This window comes from Crocodylus porosus, unplaced genomic scaffold (genome assembly GCF_001723895.1).
Source record: "Crocodylus porosus isolate Cpor-Errol unplaced genomic scaffold, CroPor_comp1, whole genome shotgun sequence".
NCBI classification, from domain to species: Eukaryota; Metazoa; Chordata; order Crocodylia; family Crocodylidae; genus Crocodylus; species Crocodylus porosus.
Window position 1 is genome coordinate 1,390,576 of NW_017728918.1, and position 18,944 is coordinate 1,409,519.

Consider the following 18,944-nt stretch of genomic DNA (forward strand, 5'->3'; position numbering starts at 1 on the left):
AAACATGACTCGTCTGAACTAAAATAACTCACTTATTTTGGTATAAGGATGTTTATACACACACACTTGAACCAATTTAGCTAATTGCTTTAAATACACACCTTCAAATAAACTTACAGGAAAAACAGTGCAAAATAAAGATGTGCACTAAACTGCAGGCAGCAAAGTTTAAACGGATATAGAAAAATGCCCACATAATTTTGGACTGGCTTAATGTACTTTAAAAATACACTGTTAGTTCAATCTGCCCAATTTTGTTTACATGATCCCTTATATTTTTAGTGAGAACACTTATATGGACAAAATTACATCTAGAATCCAATTCTCTAAAGATACTTTGAATTTAATACAGGCAAAACTTGGAAAAAAAAATAAGGACTCGTCTATATGGAGAGAGTGTGTGTGAAATAAGTTAGGGTATAAATTTAAAGCAGGCCAAGTACTGTTACTACATGGGCTGTGCAGGAGGCAGCATGTGCTGTCTGTTTATACAGAAAGGTACCATGAGACAGCGCGCTGTAATTCATACTCTGTATCCTGATTTCCCTGCTTAGACAAGCCTTCACTACATCCTCCGACTAGTTTCCACTCCTTTGTAAAGTGTGGATAAGTCTGCTTCAAACAAGTTAGTACTTGTAAGAAATGCTGAAAACATCTTATTAAATGTATTATGCATCTTTTTTTCTACTCTATCATGTATCTGTATATCTTTACATCTCATTATGTAAACTACTAGATATATTTTTTAAACAGACAGAAAACAGAAAGGCTTAGTCTAAAGCAGCTAACTATCCACAACTTTGAATTTTGGGATTGTGCCCCAGAAACTGGATTTGCCCCAAATCTAAAAGATGGATCCCATATTGGTGCTAGGCAGTATCCTGCTATGTCTGCTAAGGGTTTTGCTTGGCACCATACTCACAGGACACTGCAATTCAGCAGAGCTAATCTATGCTGGCCACAAAGGCAAGAAGGCAATCAGAATTGGTAGTGGTTTAATCTACTTTTTGTTCCAGGGGGTTGTGGGGAAATGAGTACTATGCCCTGAATTTTGTTCCCCAAAAGGCTGACTTTCATTCTCATAGAATGAGTTATTTCTGCTGCTTCATTCTATAACAGGGCACTTCCAAAAAGCACAAAGCAAACCAGAGGCAAACACGTGTATTAATCTTACCTTTTGACTTACTTTCAGCTTCTTTTGTCACCTCTGGTGCACCTTCTACTTTAATTACACTAGTAGTGTGGCTGAGTTTTGGTCCAGGGGAATGGCTAGGTAATGGCTAGACAAATGAAAGAGAAAAAAAAACAAGCCCCAAGTCAGAACAACCACAGCTATTGTAATTTTGGTATCATGTTCTGGTTATATGGAAATGGTGCTCACTTCATCAGATGCTGTGAAAGAACATGCAGAAACCAGAGCATAAGGAGAGAGAAATCAGAATACAGAAGGTAGGGGAGGGGACGCAAGCAGTGCTGGCAGAGGAGATCAAACAAGCGGTAAACCCATAGCAACAAAGGGATCACCAGAAACTAACCCAGGTGATGGGATAAAAATCCACAGTCCCTGTTTAAACCATACTTGACAATCCAGTTTATGGATGATTTCTTGTTCAGCAATTTCCTTTCAAATCAATCTTTAAAAGTCTGAGAACAGCCACACACTGCTCTAGCTGGGGCCAATTTCCAAAAGGCAAGAGGAAAGGTGGCAAAAGACCGCCCCAGAAGCCGACAGCACTCATTATACCTCCATCCTATAATTCTAACATTACAGCCATTGATGCAATAATTTTGTCTATGGGGTGAAAGTAAAGCATTGCTTCTGATTTAGACAAAGTAGCCAAGAAATCTCACTTGGTTGCATGTCAGTCTTGAGATGAATTTAGGCCCTGGCAGTCCTCAAGTGGAAAAGGAGCAGCTCTGCAGAACTCCAGTGTTTTTAACAGCACTTTAGAGCAGCAGATCTTGCCTTTCTTTCATTCCTAGTGTCTGACAACAGCCAGCCAATATGGATAGAAACACCAGACTGAAGTTTCTGTTTAGACCAACACTCACACAGGCATTTAAATGTGTCCCCATTTTCCTGAGCTAGCATCTCACTAAGATGAATTTTCCAGTTTTCACTTATTGGAAAGAGTTTCAGATTTACTGAGCTTGATGGAAGAGAAAATGCGTCAGCCACATTTAGCAAGCTCTAGTCGCAAATCAATTGAACTAGAAACTGATCCAACATCGGTGCTCACTCAAGTAATTCTACTGAAGACCTGGGACTACTTACAAAAGTAAGACAATTCACGTGAGCGAGAGGCAATGGCACTTTCCCTTTCATTTAAAAAGAATTTTTCCCAGATTTTATACTGGTCTCCAAAAACAGCTTAATACTTTAGCCCTGGATTTCAAAGGTTGGTTTGCATTCATCCTAGGGCAAGTGTGTCATCCAGCAGATGTCCAAAAGGCTTCAGAAGAAACATGCACAAAAAAAGCTGACATTTACCTTAGCCCATCACAACTTACTATATAAAGGAACCATTCCACCCATTGCTAAAATAGAGCCACCTTCAAAATGAGAATAATTTAAAAGTACATGGCCATAATCAGAGGGGAAGTATAGAAACAATATCCAATTAAAACTGATGGTGGAAATTTTGTAGGTTGTATTTTTTTATTTTTATACATAACAAAGTTTGGCCAGGAAGTTAAATCCTGGCTTATATTTTGCCACACTACACTAAGTAGGCTGTAGGTTTTAAAAAAAACCATCAGAGCTTCTGTACACGTGGACCTTGTGATGTGTGAAAAAGCCTCATCTCATTCTAACATTTTCTAGCTAACAACCTCCAACCAATACCATTACCCAAGCAATACATTAGGACTGTGATTCTCAATCTAGGTGCTGAGCCAGCCCCTGAAGCTGCGGGAGAGAGGAGGTTAAGTGAGATAAAGGCAAGCTCCAGTAAAGAGGTAAGTGCAGGCTCTTCCCTGCCAGCCACTCTCCTTCCCCCACTCGCTGCACTGCAGGCTTTTCCCTGCGGGCTGTTCTTCCTCCTTCCTTCCCAGCCCTATAGCAGGTAAGCACTATAAATTAGTTTTTGAAATGGTGTGCCACCTAATTCATGAAAGTTATGGAAGGGTGCCGTGAGTCTAAAAAGGTTGAGAACCACTGCATTAGTGACCAAATGAATCAAAGCACAAATTTAAATAAAGTTTTACATCTTACTGAAGTCTTCATGAAAAAAGTTTATTCCTCACTCAGAGTAACCCAGTCTGAAAAACTCCCTCATTTATCTGTCTCTCCCTTTCAGACTGCAATATTTTAGGAGTAAATCCCCCATAATTCAAGTACTAGACTGATAGAAACCTAAGTACTTGAATGATCAAGTACTCAAATACTAAATCTTCTATTCTGGTCAGTACCTGAATATTATACTAAGACAATTCTAAGGTCTAAGTGGTTAGGTTAAGTACCACCTAAAAACATTAACTGGTTTCTATTTCACTGTCTGTAAATTATGCAAATTATTTTCTCACTTAATTTCCTAGTTTTGTCCTACCGGCTGGGAGAAACAGCCTATAACTTATTCAATAAGCCCAGTAGGTAAAGTGAAAAAAAGAGTCCTAACAGTGACTCCCTATGCCTGAAGAAGGGTGACTGCACCTGAAAGCTTGCTAAGAACATTTTTTCCAACTACTCAGTTGGTCTAATAAGAGATCACATCTACTCAAAGAACTTTGCCTGCCAAGAGTCCTAACATGTATTTGAGTGTTCATATACAGTGAACTTGCATAGCATGAAGTTTCTTTAGCTCTTATAAACTAATCGTAAAAACATTTCAGATGGAACAATTGCACCCATAAATTGGAAAGAAAAAGCAGTGCATTCCATACGCTACTGAAGAACCAATCTCTCTCTACAAGAAAATGACTAGTTTTAATAAAAATCAGAATTTCAGCTAGAATGGTAACTATACAAAAACTGTAATGGCTCACAAATAGTTCCGATTACAAGAACAGAGACTGGTTAAAATAAGTTTAGTCAACTTAAGCGTCATTCCCTGGTTTCTACTTTTGTCTTCAGATCATTCCATTAAAGTATTTCAGGAGCCACAAAACTACGCAACAATTCTAGCAAACTAGTCAATACTCTGTGCAACAGTTCAGGATGGAAAGAAGAGCTTTAATATTTTAATCCCAGCTTCTTGGGAGATTGGCAAACACAAGGCACTTTACACCAAGCTTTTCTCTGAGTTAAAAGTAAAGAAAAATAAAAGTAATAAATCCAAGATGCTCTTCAAGTGCTAAAAAAAGTAGTTGCTTTCTTTAGCCTCTCACTCATGAACAGCGGCAGAAATCTCAAACTAAAAAACAGTGGCATACCAGATGCAATTGTAAGTATTTGCTTACTATCTGCCAGTCCCCTTGGGAAACTGAAGTGCAGGGAGACAAGGCACTCTGTTCACCTCTCTTATAATACAAGCAAAGAACACAAAATGTAACTGGAAAAAAAAAAAAGACAGCAAGATCTTGGGCATGGCACTAATGAAAACTGATGGGGAAAAAAATTGAGCTTACACAAGGCACAGTCATCTTATGGATCTTACAGATATGGGGTATCACTGAGGCCAAATGCCAGATCTAGCCCACAGAGCTGCTGTCAGGATACAAGTGGGCCACCAGAAGTTGGGAAGTGGTCTGCTGCAGAACCCATAGTCCTCAGGTACCAGCAGACATGGTGATAGGTAGTAGGCGGGTGACCGAGGGCTGACAACTCAGGTCACCCGCCAGCTGCTTTGCCCACTGCTGTGGACCCAGCTCCGCTGCTGTTGCATCCCCATGCTGGATCTGGAGCCAGAGCTGCCACCACAGCACAAAACAAGCATCAGTGGCAGAGCCTCCACCTCTTGCTATGGAGGCATAGATGATCTGGATGCAAACCAGGGCAGGAAGCAAGTTTGACACCCTGGTCTCTATCATAAGCTTCTTGCTCATGATCACACAAGGAATCCCTGATAGAGCAGAGCAGTTAATTTAAAAAAAAACAAACAAACAAAACCTATGTTGCTGCATAGGTATTTGACGTACAAAACAATACTGTAAAAAGTCTGTTTTCATTATTTCTGCTACTTATATTAGGAAGTATAACAATAAGAACCTGTAGGGTAAAAAGTGATGCATCTGTAATAGTTCAGAAATTATTAGAGGCAAGAATTTCTTAGGTGTGATCAGAGACCTGAGGAAGAATGCCTTGCATATGAAAGCTTGCCTAACTTTATTTAAGCTATATAAAAAGATTTCACCCTAAGAAATCTTTGCCTCTTGAATAAATTCCTGGAAATATTAGGTCAAACAGACTCAGAAAGCACTACAATGATTTTCATTCACTTATTGCCAGTTTTGGCAGAACTAGAGCAATATATGCAAAGTATCTATTGAATTGTGCCTGGAAAGTGGCTTGTTACAGCTCTTGAAATCATCTGATTTAGAAAGCAAAGTAGTTCGTTTTTCCTCTCTCCCATTCCCTTTTAAAAACTTAGGCAGATCATTTTGAATGGGTGTTATCCATCAGTGCTATTTTATCTTTTTATATTTACTTGAAAAGCACATAAATTTTTTAAAAAAGGAAAGACTGCCCTGGGTTGTTCATCTTGGATTTTTCTGGTTTGGGTACAGATCAATATTAGCCATCTTCTTTGTGCGGGTGCCTCCTTTGCAAAAATGCAGGGCTAATCCACTTCATATAGGTGCTGAGAGCGCCAATCATAGAAATCAGAGATTTTATAGAGAAGCAGGGCTGGAAGCAACCTCTATAGGTCATCCAGTCCAACCCCATGCCTGAAGTAGGATCACCCCTATCCAAACCATCCAATACAAATCCATAATCTAACTTCTTAGTAAAATGACTATTAACCTGGACACAACACAACATAACACAACAACACCCTAACCTGTCACAGGTAAAGTGGGGGAACAACAGCACCAGTCCTGCTTCTGCAGAAGGTTAATATACACTCCAGAGATCCCAGGTAGAGGGTCATACCCCCTGCTACAGAGGAAGGCAAATCCTCCCACAGTCCATGAGATAAAATTCCTTCCCAGCTCCAAACAGAGCAATTGGCCAGACCCTGATTGGAGGTGCAAGACCCTCTAGCCAGGAACCTCTGGCTTAAGGTCCCAACAAGAGCACTAGCACTCCAGTCAAAACCCCAGCTTTGGCTGCAGCCAACATCCAGTGCCTTTGAGGAAAGTTTACAAATCCCACATCTGACACGTAGCAGAAAAGGGGGAATCCCTCCCAGCCCCATTCAGCTACCAGCAAAGCAAAGAAGTATGAAAAATACCCACAGCAGAACGTAGACACAGCTATGCCTATATCATTCCCAACCAGTGGCTGTCCAGTCTCATCTTGAACACCTCCAATGATGGAGAGTCCACAACCTCCCTACGCAGCCTATTCCACTGCTCGCTGTTCTGACAACGAAGGCATTTTTCCTGGTGGCCAATCTAAACCTATTTTACTACAACTTCAATAAACGTCTCTCTTTCTCTGAAGCACTTTGTGATGCTACGATAGAAAATATTATTACCACTTCTTTAAAGATTAAAATAAATTATTCAAAGTTAAAACTTAATGTGTAAATACGCTCAAAAGCCATGCTCAGGCATGGACTATTACAAACCTTTTCTTGTTTTTTTTCCTCAAAATCATTACTGGATAATCTTGTCTTCAGTTTCACTGAACCTTCTTTGAAGATGTCTCCGAATCCAATGCCTCGGATTTTCTTTGGCTGCATTACTGATGCAGCTGCAGGTTCATTTCCATTCCCAGGGGAGGAGGCCACAGGTGAGGTAGGACCAGTGAAAACAGACTCTGAAAAAGTATAACCAAGTATTTATACTCAGCCGGTATTCTGGAAATCAAAATCACAGTGATCATCTTTTCTGTTAATGCCTATATACACTGCTCTTGCCAAATACTTATTAAAATTGCAGTTACCATCTAGACATTCCTACATCTTCTGCTAGATACACATTTAGCAGGGCTCTAGCTCTAAAAAATACCTTTCAAGGCAGTTTGCTATGATACTATTTCTGCACAAAATGTACCAGCAGCTCTCAGCCATCAACAGATTAGATAATTGATTTTTGGCTTGGCATCTCGGACATCAGCCAAGGAATAAGATCCGCTATTGTCATCAGTTGTATATATCCCACCAGCTCAGAAGTATGCTCCTGCATTCTCTTTGACCCAGTATTTTATTTCAGCATAGTACCAAAACAGTTGCACATTACTGCTTTTACCAGATGCAGTGACTCTACTAAAGATTACTGCAGAACAGTTAAATTCTTCCACGTTTCTATAGCAGAGGGAGAGAGAGAAAAAACACGAAAACCTGTTTTGACATTACAAATAATAATTTTTTCTCCATGCTGGCAAGTGAAATTTTCTCTACTCTTCTGGACAACTGACAAAAATAATTGGAGATTTTTTAAAAAGTAAAAGTATCCACATTTATTACATTTGCTCACAATTATCTTAATGCTGTATTTCTATTCTGCAACACCAAGAACATCTAGTTCAAACTGAGATATCCAGCTTTAACCATCGTTACAGTGTGAACACAGCCTTAAATTTTAGCCCATCATTTTAAATAAAGGAGGAGGGGACATATTTATCCATAACAAAGAAGTCATTAAACTGTATAAAGCAGATACTCAGGAATTCAAGTATTTGGGAGTTGTTTGAAAATATTTTGTTTAAAAACTCAACTAGTATCTACAGGGAAGCTTGTTTTCCACCTGCAGCATGCAAGAAAGGATGCACTAGTTGAAACCAGAAAGCTGAATTATAGACCAAACATCCTTCACACAATTCAATTTTAGTCCTCCAACTCTGCAAGTCCATTCATTGCCTCTGAAGTAGGCTGTGGCCTAGAAAAGCTCATGCGTTTCTGAATGAGTTAGTCTCTTAGATGCCACCCTGCCCTGCCTTCTTTCTAGAGTTGCGATTCAGAACCAGGGTGCCACAGGGTGCTGCACTGTTGGTGTGCAAACAAGATAAGCCTAGAGATTTCAGATAGGAACCAAAATGTCAAAGCACTTTGACCTGTTGCAGCCTGAGCTCTCTGTAACAGAATTGCTCTATTATTTGGCAGACAAAACCGAGTGAAAGCCAAGAGCTGGCATTTTCTGAGGGGAGCCTTGAGTCTAAAAAGGTTGAGAACCACTGGTTTAGGGAAGTTGGGCATAACTTCTTTTAGTGCTGAGCCAGCATGACCCAGCCCAGGTCTAAGATGGGCCGGTGCTGAGACCCAGCTGTTGCTGCCACTTCTCCTCCACCCCACCCACCCTTAAACTCAGCATTTTCCTCACCAAATATACAAACTCTCTCTTTGCCTCCTTGACAATAAAATGTCCAGGCTATTGGTTTCTGCTTTGAAAGAACATCTCTCAGTAGTCTTGGCGCTCTGTTGCTATTTCTGGCCAACAGGGAAAGTAAAAATTAACACTGCTCAACAAGGCAAGGCAGAGCGGTCACTGAGCACCTGATTTTGAGAGCGGCTCAGCACCTGCAACTGCAATGTTAGCATTCAGAACTGCTGAAAATCAGGCCCCTGCTACCGACCACCAGCAAATGGACTGTCAATTCAAGTTACCCACAGCAAGAACTGCCAAGAGAAAACACGGTTTTTGTAAATTTACCAGCTAGTGCTCCAACTAAGGAATCCTTAGCTCTGGCTAATAAGAGACAGCCCCTAACCCACTGCCTGGGCTGCTCAAAATCCCCTAAATCGTGGGATTTTGACTGGGATGTACTAATGCTTATGCCCAGACTCAAAACCTGGAGGCTCCTACGCCTCTGATCAGGGTCAGAGAGATCACTATAAATGGGCTCAGGAAGGAATTTTACCCTATGATCAGATTGGTATGAACTGTGAGGGGTTTTGCCTTCCTCTGTAGCAGGGGTTGTGGCCCTCTTTCTGGCATCTGTCGAGCTTATTTTAACAACTTTTGCAGCAGGATGCTGGCTGCTGCAGTCTCCAGGCTTTACCTGTGGGAGATTAGGATGTTGTATGGTGTGTCTGGGTTGACTATAGTTTTACCAAGAGGTTAGACAGTACATTTGTATAGGATGATTTGAGTTGGGATGATCCTGCCTCTGGCAGGGGGTACGACTAGATGACTGCTAGAGGTCCATTGCAGCCTTACTCTTCTATGACTCTTGACTCCCCACTTGTTTTGCTCCTAATAACATTTCCAGAATTGATGCAAACTGGAAAAAATATTTCTCCTTGTCAGTCTATTTTTGCTTTCATCTTTAAGCACAATTTTGTCAGAGACAAAGAGCTCAGAGCATCTTGGAACCAGAAATACAGTCAGTGCCACTTTTTAAATGCTTTTTTTTCCCTGATCACTACTTAAATGAAGCAAGGTCTTGGAATCAGTTTTAATTATGGATCTATTTGCTGTGCTTGACACTGAACAACAGCACAGTAGGAAGTTTCATTCCTTCACACTGTAGCGCCTTTGGAGACCAGACCACCCTAAATCAGTTCAGGAGAACAAACCAAGGCATTTCTTTTCCTGCAAAACATGCACTTACTTGGCATCCCAATCAAAATTCAGCTATGAACATTTTTCAGCTCTGAATTACGGTCTATGTCTCTTGCTCTTCTAGCCACACAACTACAAAAGATTCAACTAACCAGGTTTAAAGCTACTTAGATCCTGAAGTAATCTGAGAAATTAGCTGCTACATCTCTAATAATAAAATGGGCACTCCAACAAGGATACGAGACAGTGCAACTGGGATGTAGTATTAGACCACTCATGTTCATTGTGATCTGACAATTCAAGGCTTCTTCTTCCACCTCTGTAATTCACTCTCTCATGCAAAGTACTTCAAATGTCCTGACACACATTTATTTTAGGCTTATAAACCAAGTAAATTTGGATTAAACCTTCAGAGCTACATCCTGTTCCAGGCATGTAAATTGGTTGAGGCACTTAAGTGAGATCCTATACCACCATGCTCAAGTTCCTGAAAAAAACAGTTAGCGTGTGTGTGTAAGGGGGGGAGGGGGGATTCCTCCTCCCTGATGCACTTTCCTGACTCAGTCCTAAAGCTAAGGTGATGATGACATATTATAAAAGTAGGTGGATTAATATTTTTTCCAGGGACTCTAACAGGGGGAGTAGGATCACATGTAAGCATCTAACTGAAGCAGCAGCATCTGGGCCTTAGTGCTGCCTAGCAGTGTCAAAGCTTGTCAGAATCCAAACCAGGGAACTGAAAGAAAAATATTCCCCGATACGAAAGAAGTACATCATGGGCCCAAATGCTGCAGAACTTCAGGTCTCAAACAGGTGAAAATTATATGTGTATTACCAGTATTTTAGCTGTTTTACATAGGCATAGGTCCTGCCTTGAGGCAATTTGCAATCTATAGGTATGCAGGCATTGTAGCAGCAAAGTGCTACTATACTGCTGAAGAAATCTGTTTTACCCAAACTTTCCTGTTCCACGCACATCAGTCTTAGAAGCGAGGCACCAGGGAGACCTGCAGGCACCCCACGATGCCTTCCTTGAGCCTGCTTGAAAACCCATGTCTGTACTGCAGTGCTGGAGGATGGGAGTGAGGGGGAGGAGCAGGAAGAGTAAGCCCTTAATATATTAGATATATCCAATAATAGTTTTAAAAAACAAGTAAGGAAACCTATCACCTTTCCCTCTATTATTGTAACTTCTTAACTAAGCTTTGCGCCCAAGTGACTGCTGCTGGTATTACATACTGGATCCTACATAAAAAGCTTTCATACCTGTGTCATCCACGGGATCTTGTGCTTCTCCATCATCTGTCAACTCTAATTCTTTTACAAAGTTGGAAGGGAATAATCCTGACTTGCCATTTAGTGTTCCGCTCCACCAGCCTTCTTCTACCTGTTAAAAGGTATTTCACACTTTACCAATAAAACAGGGGAAAACTAAACACAATGCCAGTTTAATAACTCACCAGGGCAATGTAAAGAGTAGGATAAGATAAGGCTATCATGAGATATTGTAAATACACTTAAAAGAAGCTAGAAATAACTTCAAAAAAGTTCAAAGTGCCATTTTTTTTTAAAAGGGACAAAATCTCATAATATTCTGGGACAAAGCAGGATGAATAGGAAGTATTTTATCATTCTACAACTTATTTCAGCCAAGCAGAAAAATGTTACTTTCAGCAGACAGATCCCTCTCTTCCCCAAGAAGAATTCCACAGGCACACGGACAGGGAGCAAGGATCCACAGGTAATGGAAGGGAAAGGTATTAAACTGGCCACTGAATAGTGGACACTTGCTAGTTCACCCTTGGGAAGGAGGCGTTAAACCCACTGGACCCTCTTGGTGCACTGCAATGTCCCCACATTCTTGGACTTTATCACACATGGCCTCACAATTCTTAACGTACTTGTTATTTTATAATACTCCACAATTCAGCTAAGCTAGCTTTACATCATTAAAGATATCCTGTAAAGTTAGAACAGAACTAAATGCAGCTGCACTTACAAGAGATAAAGCTTTATGATCTTGAAGAAAAAGCCATACCTATGAATGCTATTCGTAACTAATTTTCAGAGTTCCTATATAAAGAAGCACTACTACTTAAACTGCAAAAAACCCCTAGATTTTGGGTGTTTTTCTTTGTGGCATGAAGGTCTGTTTTATAGAGGAAGGCAGAAAGCAACAGCAAGTATTCTGAGAAGAGTTGTTCACATAGTCTTTTTTTAGCATTGTGTTCTAGGTCAATGTGCATGACCAAGGGACATACTTTTTAAACACAAGATGTCCATTTTCTTTAGGGGAGAAGGAGGATTAACTGCATGGATACAAAGAACAAAACTGCCAGTGACAGACACGCTACTGAAAGAAGTTGGATTGTCTTTATTACCAAAGACTTCCTGGTTCTCATACAGGGCTGCATGACAAGAAGGTGAGTTTGGGGAGAGCGGAGGTACGTTCCTAATTTAGGCTTTTCTCCATCACTGGCTCACTCACAATTCTACTACAGCTGACCAGTTTTTAAGAATACCAGACGATTTACCAACTGGCACATCCTACGTGCACTTGTAGTCCCCTAAAGGTTTCTGCATTTGGCACTGCATAATCCTTGCACACTGAAACAAGCCAGAACTGTAAGAGAAATCTTCTGGTTCAGAAGGGATGTGTGCAACCCCATTTTATGAAACAGCACAAAAAGGGAGATCTAGACTGCCCTTAGACTCCAAATCAAACAATAACAATCACCACTTAAAAAGGAACAAGCATGTCAGGACTTCGAATGCAACGATCTATTCTACAGATTCCTTTAATTCATCTCTTTCAGTCATAGCTAAAGACTTTTAAATCTACTCATACAAAGGTCCTGTTAGATGATTTTAAGAGTGAAGAGTAAAGATTTTTCAAATTATCAAGTGCCCATTGTCTATGTTTACGGTGTGAGAGCAAGAGGCTGCCAACAATACAAGGATGAAGAGAAGATTTTACACAAAATCAAGGGCTGAAAAAGGACAAGACGTGCACCAAACATTTACGTTAGATTACATTTTTTTTTAAAATCAACTAAGCTTTGAAAATTTTCTTTTTGAATGTATTCTGTTCAAATGACTGTCAGCATGAAGGTTTAAGAGCTGTTATGAACTTGTCTCAGGATGGCAGTGAAAAAGCTGCTAGAACCCAATAGCTTCATTAAATAAAAGTTCTTGGGACTCCTAATATACCAACATTTCTCTCTACTGGAAAGAGGGCTTTGATAGCCCATCCTGTTAATCCAATACATTTACAAGCATTGTTGACTTTATAAATCTTTGAACCTTATTTAAACACTTTTCTTCAAAGCATCTCACACCACCACATAAACAAGGAATTCACAGTCACGCCAAGAGGGAATAGAGGCCAAGCCTCCTGACTCTGACCTGGTTTCACATACTTGATAATTTTATGCTAAAAAAAGTTTATTTTTCTTGAAGAGAAAACACAAAGAACTCTGAAAGGAATTTTTAGCTGTTGACTATCACCTTGTGATAGAGGTAAAAGCTCCTATTGAGCCAGTAAGTACACATGGGGATATCTATTCTTTAAAATGAGATTTCAAGGCTTTACTTCCCATTTCACACAACCTTGTTACTTTCTGATTATACGAAACGCATACCAAAATTACAAAAAGAGCCGTCTATAGTTTCCATCCATAAGCACTGTATTTAGCAAGGGATACAGCAGAAAACAGTTTAGAATAGATTTCTGTGCTAAATATAGTATATGTATTTGTCAGACATCAAACTAAGTTGATTTAGAAAAGGAACTGATATTTCTAGACATGTGAAATGCTAGAAAAGCATCTTCAAACGTCATAAATTGTTCCATTTGAGGAAGCCATTCCTTCCCATTTATTCAGGTTCTTTTCCAGAAAAAACCTTGATGTCGCTGTGGAGTGCTAGGAGAAAAGCCCAGCTCAGCAACTGGAGAGTGACACATGACCCTGCTACACAAGGCATGGGCAACAACCAGCTACAGGCCCTACCCTGGTCTCAGTCCTGTAGCTCTGGCAGCTGGGAGCCTCCTCCAGCAGGGCTGTAGGCCGGGGGGCAGGGGGTTGCAAGTGAGGGGCACCAGCAGGGCTAGGAGTGGGGAGTGAGGGGTACCAGCAGGATTGGGGGGGACAGGGCATGGCTGTGGCCTGGAAGTGATGGGCAATGGCATGGGCAGGGGCATGGCACTGGCAGATACGGGTTGCTCAGCACCAAAGCAGTGGGGGTGAGGATGGGGGGGAGGGGGGAGGACAACAGCTGCAGCATTAATGCACTAATTTCCTTGGCTAAATGTTTGCCTCTTTCAAGCTATAGGACTACTACCTAGCCATCAGATACATGGTTAAACTAAGACCACATGTCAGGGGCACTAATAGAGTCCAACCTGGGCTAACTGCCTAGTGAGCCACAGGGACTGGGGCTTTGACTGACAGTCCTAACCTAGCTCATGACTCCAGCTGGGCACTGTCTGGACCTTCTGACTGGCTGATGGGGGAGCAAATCTACACATTTAGTTCCAGCTGTGGCAAAAAGACTCCAGGACAGCCAACAGTTTGTGCTGGAAGCCTCTACAATCTAGTAGTCCTGGGGCACATCCTGAGAAGCACATATATCCAGGGATGCTTGCATTTCTCATGGGACAAACAGCAGCAGCACATATTTGTGCCAGTGCTATATGTCCCTCGGCGTGCCCTACATACGTACTCCTGCATGTAGCAAAGTAACCCAGGTGGGATAGGGGAGGCTGCAGCCAGCAACCTTACCTGGGGTCCTGGGGGCAGCAGTAGTGCTCAGCCAGCCGCTCAGAGCCTGGCTCTGGCTACCCAGGCTCCCCTTCTGGTGGCGCATCCTGCTGCTGCAAGTGCCACGCTGCTTTTTTCAGCAGTAATTTTTTTTTTTACACCGGGATTCCCCAGTGTCAAAACCCCCCACCGCACTGCTAATTGCAATTAGCAGTTGGGTGCACATGCACCATTTGTGGTTTGCAGTGGCAATTGGGTGCAACGTGCACCACACGTGCTTTGCACTGCCTCAAACTGCTCTGCATGCTCATCAGGATGTGCCCTTAATATCTTGACCCAGCTTGCTCTGTTCCTGAACTCCAGCTTTTTGATTTTCCCTTGGATTTAGTAATTCATTCTGACTCCTGAACTTCAATTTAGCTCGAGATTCAGACCTCGCCACTAGATTTGGTAACCTGGGGTGCTGACAGATGGGGGGCAGGGGAGATGCACTCTATCAGAAGCAGCAGCACATTACTTTGATCTGACTCTACATTGTATAGGTGGCTTCAGTGGGGCTTTTTGGTGCTTTTAGCTACAGCTGATTCTACCAGCTAATAGATAGAAGTGCCATAGGCACTAAAGTGCCCAATCTCTACAGATGTTGGGAAAGCTGGGTACAACTAACGTGCTGCCTCTTCTGGGCATGGTCTTGGCCTTGGCGCAGGACTGCATCGAGTTTAAAGTGCTGAGGTTTTTTTCCTGCTTTTCTTTTCCATGTCTGCAAGCAGCCTTGGTGTCTGTTTCCTGACCCAGGGCCTCTGCTTCAGACTTTGGCCCGGCTTTGGTGGTCTACCCACTAAGCAAGATTGCCCACGACACAGTCCATTACAGGATGTTAGAATTAGTTCCAAGAACCCAAAGCTTCTCTGTCCAAATGTCAGAAAGGTATGATGACCTCCGCAGACTTCCAAATGCCCAAGCCTATTCCCCATCACCCAAGACTCATGGAATTTTATTCTATTCACACCATAAGGTAAATGGTGACCACAAGAGGGAGTTACACATCACTTCACAGTATCTATCTGTACATAACTGCCACTGGGAAAATTACATTGGCACCTACCTATTAAGAAAACCAATCTCACATGATAAAAAGTTAGATGCCTATACAGGGTAGCTGTTGATCAAAGCCAATAAGCTTACTTCAAGTCTAATCAATGAGAAATCAGGCAGACAATTCTTATAATAAAAGGATCCATTGTACTCTCAAATCGTGCTCAGATCCTGAGCAATCCTGGTGTACAGCAACTTAAGATGTTCACTGGCCACGTTATAAAATATCAGTTCTGACAGTGAAAGAAATAAGTAAGAAAATATGGGATCACAGGATTACTACCCTATATTGTTTGATAGCTCCCAAAGCATGCAAGAAGCTAAACAGAACAAATACATTTCACTGGCAGCTGGATTCAAGTGATTAAAATGAATGGCTTGTTATGAAAATGGGGATGTGAAAAAAAAATAGATATGTCCTACTTTTGGCAAATGGCTTTGTTGTCATCTATATCTTGCTTGCTCTCAGGCTGTAAGCTCTGCCAGACAGGGACTGTCTTCAACTACTGTGTGTGTACAGTGCCTAGTATAATAAAGCCTGAGCCTGAATAGGACCTGTAGCTGCAACCAGAATACAAACAACTACCAGCAATCATAATAATTAATGCTACAAAAACAAGGGTTCTGCCTCAGAGAATCTGCTGCACATGAGATGAGATGAGCAGAGACAACAAAGGAAAAAGGAGGTATGGAAGCAAGGGATTTACAATAGGAAGATTATACAAGTTACTCAGCATAGGCCTGGGCATTTAAAAAACCCTGTTTACCTATTTAAACTGAATGAATTTATTAAATCCTTGCAGCTCATAATCAAAGGGGGTGGGGGGGAGGTCTCTTGAGGGATTAGTACATTTTGGAAGCCATTTTTAAAGCAGCAATTTCTTTAAAGAATTTGCTAAATTTATTCTAAATTATCATACAGAAAGTGTAGAGAACAGTATAGCTTAATACTAACCAGCTAAAAGCATGAAAATGTTTCCTTCTTGTCAGTTTACAAGACAAAAGAACGGTAATACGCCATACGCCTGAACAGCTGGAACCAGATTAAACTACCTAGCAAGCAACACATACTTAGTTTCTACCTGGGCAATCATAAGCCCTCAACCATTACTGTAGTCCCCAAATGCCTTCCCAGTATGAAAAATAGAAGCAGTAATAGATCTTCCTTCCTTCCTTCCCAGTGTCTAGAATAAACAGCTAAAAATACAGCGCTATGTAGACTTAAGCAAGTGACAGAGAAGACTAAATTTTACATCCCGTTCCAAATGCATTTACTTCCAGGATCAATCTTCCCTTTTCCAAGATTACTTCCTGTAGTTCCAGTTTTTTCTGAAAGACCTTTCTTCTCACACTTACAAGTCTCCCAATTACAGCTGACAGTTTGACCCTTCAAGTTAACTCCATTTACAGTAGGGAGCCAATACAAACAATATGCCCTGGGGCAAGAAGTTCATGATGTTCAATAATGCTTAACAAATGGTTTGGGGTTTGATTGACCATACTTTTGCTGCTGCTTCGATCTCTTTAAAAGGTTCAAAAAATTTTTAAAAGAGCTTAGTTCCAGAATATAAGCTTACAGGTGACCAGTCAAATAACCTTGTGGCTAAGTGACCGTAAGGTAAAAATAAAATGTGTATAGGCCATAAAAGTAGTTTTAAAAAGGTCTTCAGGAAAATCATGTGGAATGGAATGTGATTTACTACTGGAAACATTACATTTCCTTTAATAATTTATCAACTTGCAATATTTCCCCAAAATACCAGCCCTTTATTAATTTCACAGTTGTTATTCCCGAGACAAAAAGACCGCTATACCATTTTTGGAACCAGAAAACTACGCCTCCCTTGCTATGTTTATAAACCTTCTTCCAGGTCAGTCAGATATTTCAGACAAAGGTGGTTTCAAATTCTTGGCCAAACAAAGAGGTGATCGGTTCTTTAGAATAACTTACCTCTTCGTTAATGTCAATAACATCCCCAAGCTTGAGCTCCAACTCATCCTCATTCTGCGGGATATAGTCGAACTGCACTTTACACTGCCGCTTCTTGGACTCTGGAGGAAAGGATATTATAAAACACATAAGTAAAAGGCATTACAATAAGCTTGTATTTATTCTTCTGTACTCGACTCTGTCAAGAAAAGAATGAGAACTTAACGCCTAAGTCATCCCAAAGAGCCCACTAACAATCCCTTGGTTTTCACTTTTCCACTTGTTTACATGTCAGTTAAAATCCAGCTGGCTAGGCTTACGTGCACCCTAAAAAAAGGGCAGACTGCTTCCATGTGAGCTTTAAACTGTGCCAACTACCCTGGAGTAAACACGGCACTGCCAATTACCACTACACTATAAAAAAAAACCAAAAAACCCCCCAAAATTATTGACGTGAGTGAGTCACGGATCAGCACCCAGTACAACATTTTCAAGCTATTTCCTGATCAAGTCAGCAGGGATCAAAAGAAAACAGCCATCAACTCCCTATAATGCTTGCTCTTGAGTTAACGTTACACACATTTTTGTATCTCAAGTTCTTAAATTTGAACTGACTCACCCATAAAATACCCTCCCCCAAGATAATCACAAGATACATTTTGTGTTCTGCGCTATAGGTGTCACCTTCAAGTCCAAAAACTTACTCAGGTACGAATCTGGTGATAACAGGACTGACAATATTTTCTTTCCAACTACATTTTATAATTCTAGAACTTTTCCAGCTACTAGCTGAGAAACTTTTGAACCTTTCTGGATACTCATACTATTTGTACTCAAATACTGCACACTATGGGGTGGGCACTGTCACACAGAAAAAGAGTCACTATCAGAAAGAGCTTGTAATTCAAAAGTTAAGCAACATACAAAAATATCAGGGTACAGATTTATAGACAGCAAATGCACTGTCTGTTTCTTATATACACAGCTGCTCTACTTGTTTACCCTTCTGTTCCTACCTCTCACAAGGAAAGCACTTCCCCTTTGGCCCTACTCTACCCACCTACCATTTATTAAAACCCTTAAAACACTGGTTTTAGTCAACTGAATAAATAAATAAATAAATCAGTTTTTACACGTGTTCCAGGGTGGTGGGGGAGCGCTTTAATTAAAAGCAGATCTCAGTGACTGTTTTAATTAAAGCACCCGCAGCGTCACATATATTCAGCATCCCCACAGTTCAAAATGGTGCCGGGGTGCTTTAATTAAAGCTAGAACATGTTGGAGCAGGCATCAGGCACTCTAAGATAGATCCTTGTGTATATTAGCAGGGATCATGGTTTCCCAGATAAAAAATTGCAGATTCTCTGATTAAAAACCTAAATCTACGATTAAAATGAAAGGCCACTATATATGTATAGTGCCCCAGAGCAGCAAGGGGGACAACACTGTACTGCTGCCCCTGCTGCCACCGGGCAAGCAGGGGATGCCTCGCTAGAGCAGCGTGGAGCTCGCAGCAGCAAGGAGCCCACCAGGCCCCTTTCTACCCTGCTGCGCCACATCCTGCCCACTGGCCCACAGAGGCCACAGGGGAGGGCAGCAGGGAGGGCAGCCCA

At 41.2% G+C, this 18,944-nt stretch overlaps 1 protein-coding gene across 1 annotated transcript in view; it reads right to left on the reverse strand.

Moving 5' to 3' along the window:
* CD2AP (CD2 associated protein) overlaps nt 1–18,944 on the reverse strand; it is a 95,262-nt gene that overhangs the window by 44,391 nt on the left and 31,927 nt on the right. The window contains exons 4-7 of the mRNA XM_019538096.1: nt 17,353–17,453; nt 10,813–10,933; nt 6,672–6,862; nt 1,175–1,280 (exon numbers count right to left, since the gene is read on the reverse strand). Of these exons, the coding sequence (XP_019393641.1) occupies nt 1,175–1,280; nt 6,672–6,862; nt 10,813–10,933; nt 17,353–17,453 (519 nt within the window). The remainder of the gene's footprint in view (nt 1–1,174; nt 1,281–6,671; nt 6,863–10,812; nt 10,934–17,352; nt 17,454–18,944) is intronic.